The following is a 2,186-nucleotide window of genomic DNA, read 5'->3' on the forward strand; positions in this document are numbered from 1 at the left end:
GCAGTTATGGAAAGGTCTTTTTGAAGCTTTTCACTGCAGAAGTCCTTGAGCAAGTGATCGGCACAGGGACAGTCAACCTCCAACATGTTCTCCTCAAGAACAAAATGTTGCAGCAACTTACTCCCAATACTATAATCAGTTGCTCTTGCTGCCTGCAAAAGTATTAGAGGTGAAACATATAACACAAACAACCTGCATAATCGAGCAAAACCAAAAGATTGACAAATAACCACCAATAATTTGTAGACTCACTATAAACTGTTAAAGAATAAATTTAATAAGAAAAAAAAGGGAAAAATTAAATACTGCTCATTAGGAGAAAAAAAATCAATCGACATCAACCTTAGTAAGTACATTAAGATTAAAAAAATACAAAAGCTGCTATATAAATGATAAACAAAATTACACCATAAAGGACTGACAAAGAAGAGAATAACATATCAGTAATTTTAGATATCAAACGGCTATTAATAAATAAAAAAGGGCTTTTAGAGATGCAACAAACGTTTAAAAATCATTTTAAAACAATCTTTTTTTATACGCTCAAAGCATAATCATGAATTTCATAATTTTCAACTGAAAGGGAAAAATAACATAAATAAGAGAATTAGAGAGGCATAAGAGATTAAAGACAATTCATTTAATTTCTAAAATTTCTTTTCACCATTATCAGATGCAAGAGAATGATAACTTGGGGAAGAAAAAATCAATTTACTCTAGCATATAAAAATAGATTTTTCCACTGTAAGAACATTTTAGAAAAGTAAATTACAAATAAATGAATTTTAACAAGAAATCATAACTAAATCTATTTTAATAGTATTAGAAATAACTTGTAGACTAAAACTGTCCAATCTAAGATACATTTTAAAAGAAATCATAAACAAAATCAAAATATGGGGTGTGGGCAACACAGGGAAGGTCACTCTTCTAAAGCAACATATCAACGAAAAAAACCAAAACTTACCTTAATGATAATGCGGTAAGCTCTGATACATTCCACTAGAGTAAGAACATTGCCAATGTACTCTAATAGTGAGAAATATATAGAAGAAAAGGCTTACCTCACCAAGGTGTTGCAAAATACCATAAAGTCCACCAAATATTGTACAGAATACCATATCTGTGTGTCCATGAAATATACCTGTAAAGTAGAAATAAAATAATGTGTCAAGCATTTATGCTAGACCAAGTTGATCTATAAACTAAGATTCTAACTTCTTCCCTAATTCTTTGTTCAAGATATTTTACAGTGTTCGTCATTACTAAATTTAAACTAAGATGGGCTTCCATAACTAGTGCAGATATTATCAAGAAGCGAGTATGACAAACAACACTCACAACTACTATAGGAGCCCATACTGCAATTATTGCACCAGCGTTATTCTGTACTGCAAGAGAAGCAATTTTTTTGGGGGTTAGATTTAGTAGCTATACCAGGTTTCTGATTAATTTTTTTGGACAAACTATATACAAAGGAACAGAGAAAACCTTTTGGGAAAAGCTCATGCCAGTCATAACTTTTCACACCAATTTTCATGATCTGCTTTGTTGGTCCTATGAGAGGCTTTATCTGCATTATTCCACTGGCCACAGTTAACAGTAAGTATGCTTTCATGTTTATATTTAACTAGCATAAGAATCAGAAAGATTACAATGAACAGAAATGCTAAGAATTAATTAGCTCTGATTTTATATTTAACTAAAATCTGTTTCTTGTCAAGAAAGCAAAATAATAGCAAAAATATGAATTCTAGTATATTTCTTAAACCTTCAAAGTAATGCTAGTTGCTAAATTCAACATCTAAGAAAAAACTTGGTGCAAGATTGATCTAGAACTTTTAAAAGAAGAAAAAATGCCTTTGTGATGAACTTACCTGTGTCCAAGCAAGTAGAGTGAATATTCTCGAATTCAAAGAAAAACAAGGAGATAACTCAAGTGATAGTGCAAATTGGGTGGCAGAAGTAATAATAAGATTCTCTGCCATTCAAGAGCCACAAGTTCACAGTTAAAGTAACAGTTAACACCAACTAAAGTTTTACTAGTCTTAAAAATACACATGGAAAATTTTTTAAAACATGAAAACACATCTTAATTTCTTTAGTGTTAATTGAAGATATAGAGGACAAGGTGATTGTTCTTTCTTCTTCATCAAATTAATAAAAGAAACATAGGAATAGGATAA

General features: G+C 30.6%; 1 protein-coding gene across 1 annotated transcript; it reads right to left on the reverse strand.

The window, feature by feature from the left end:
• Positions 1-921: 921 nt before the first annotated feature.
• Positions 922-1,954, reverse strand: LOC133781585 (putative callose synthase 8). The gene is made up of 3 exons (XM_062220619.1): positions 1,492-1,954; positions 1,342-1,391; positions 922-1,144 (listed from the first exon to the last, which is right to left on the reverse strand). The coding sequence occupies exons 1-3, from the start codon at positions 1,616-1,618 to the stop codon at positions 1,061-1,063; spliced, it is 261 nt and encodes an 86-aa protein (XP_062076603.1). The 5' UTR covers positions 1,619-1,954; the 3' UTR covers positions 922-1,060.
• Between the last annotated feature and the right edge of the window lie 232 nt (positions 1,955-2,186).

This window comes from Humulus lupulus, chromosome 6 (assembly GCF_963169125.1).
Source record: "Humulus lupulus chromosome 6, drHumLupu1.1, whole genome shotgun sequence".
Classification (NCBI taxonomy): domain Eukaryota; kingdom Viridiplantae; phylum Streptophyta; class Magnoliopsida; order Rosales; family Cannabaceae; genus Humulus; species Humulus lupulus.

Bases quoted from the DNA above. Each gene is read 5' to 3' on its own strand.
- LOC133781585 (XM_062220619.1), bottom strand. From the start codon at position 1,618: ATGAAAGCATACTTACTGTTAACTGTGGCCAGTGGAATAATGCAGATA. The intron at 1,392-1,491 runs GTTTTCTCTGTT...CTTCTCTTGCAG, and splicing joins GCATGAGCTTTTCCCAAAAG to TACAGAATAACGCTGGTGCA. The intron at 1,145-1,341 runs GTGAGTGTTGTT...TCTACTTTACAG, and splicing joins TATGGGCTCCTATAGTAGTT to GTATATTTCATGGACACACA.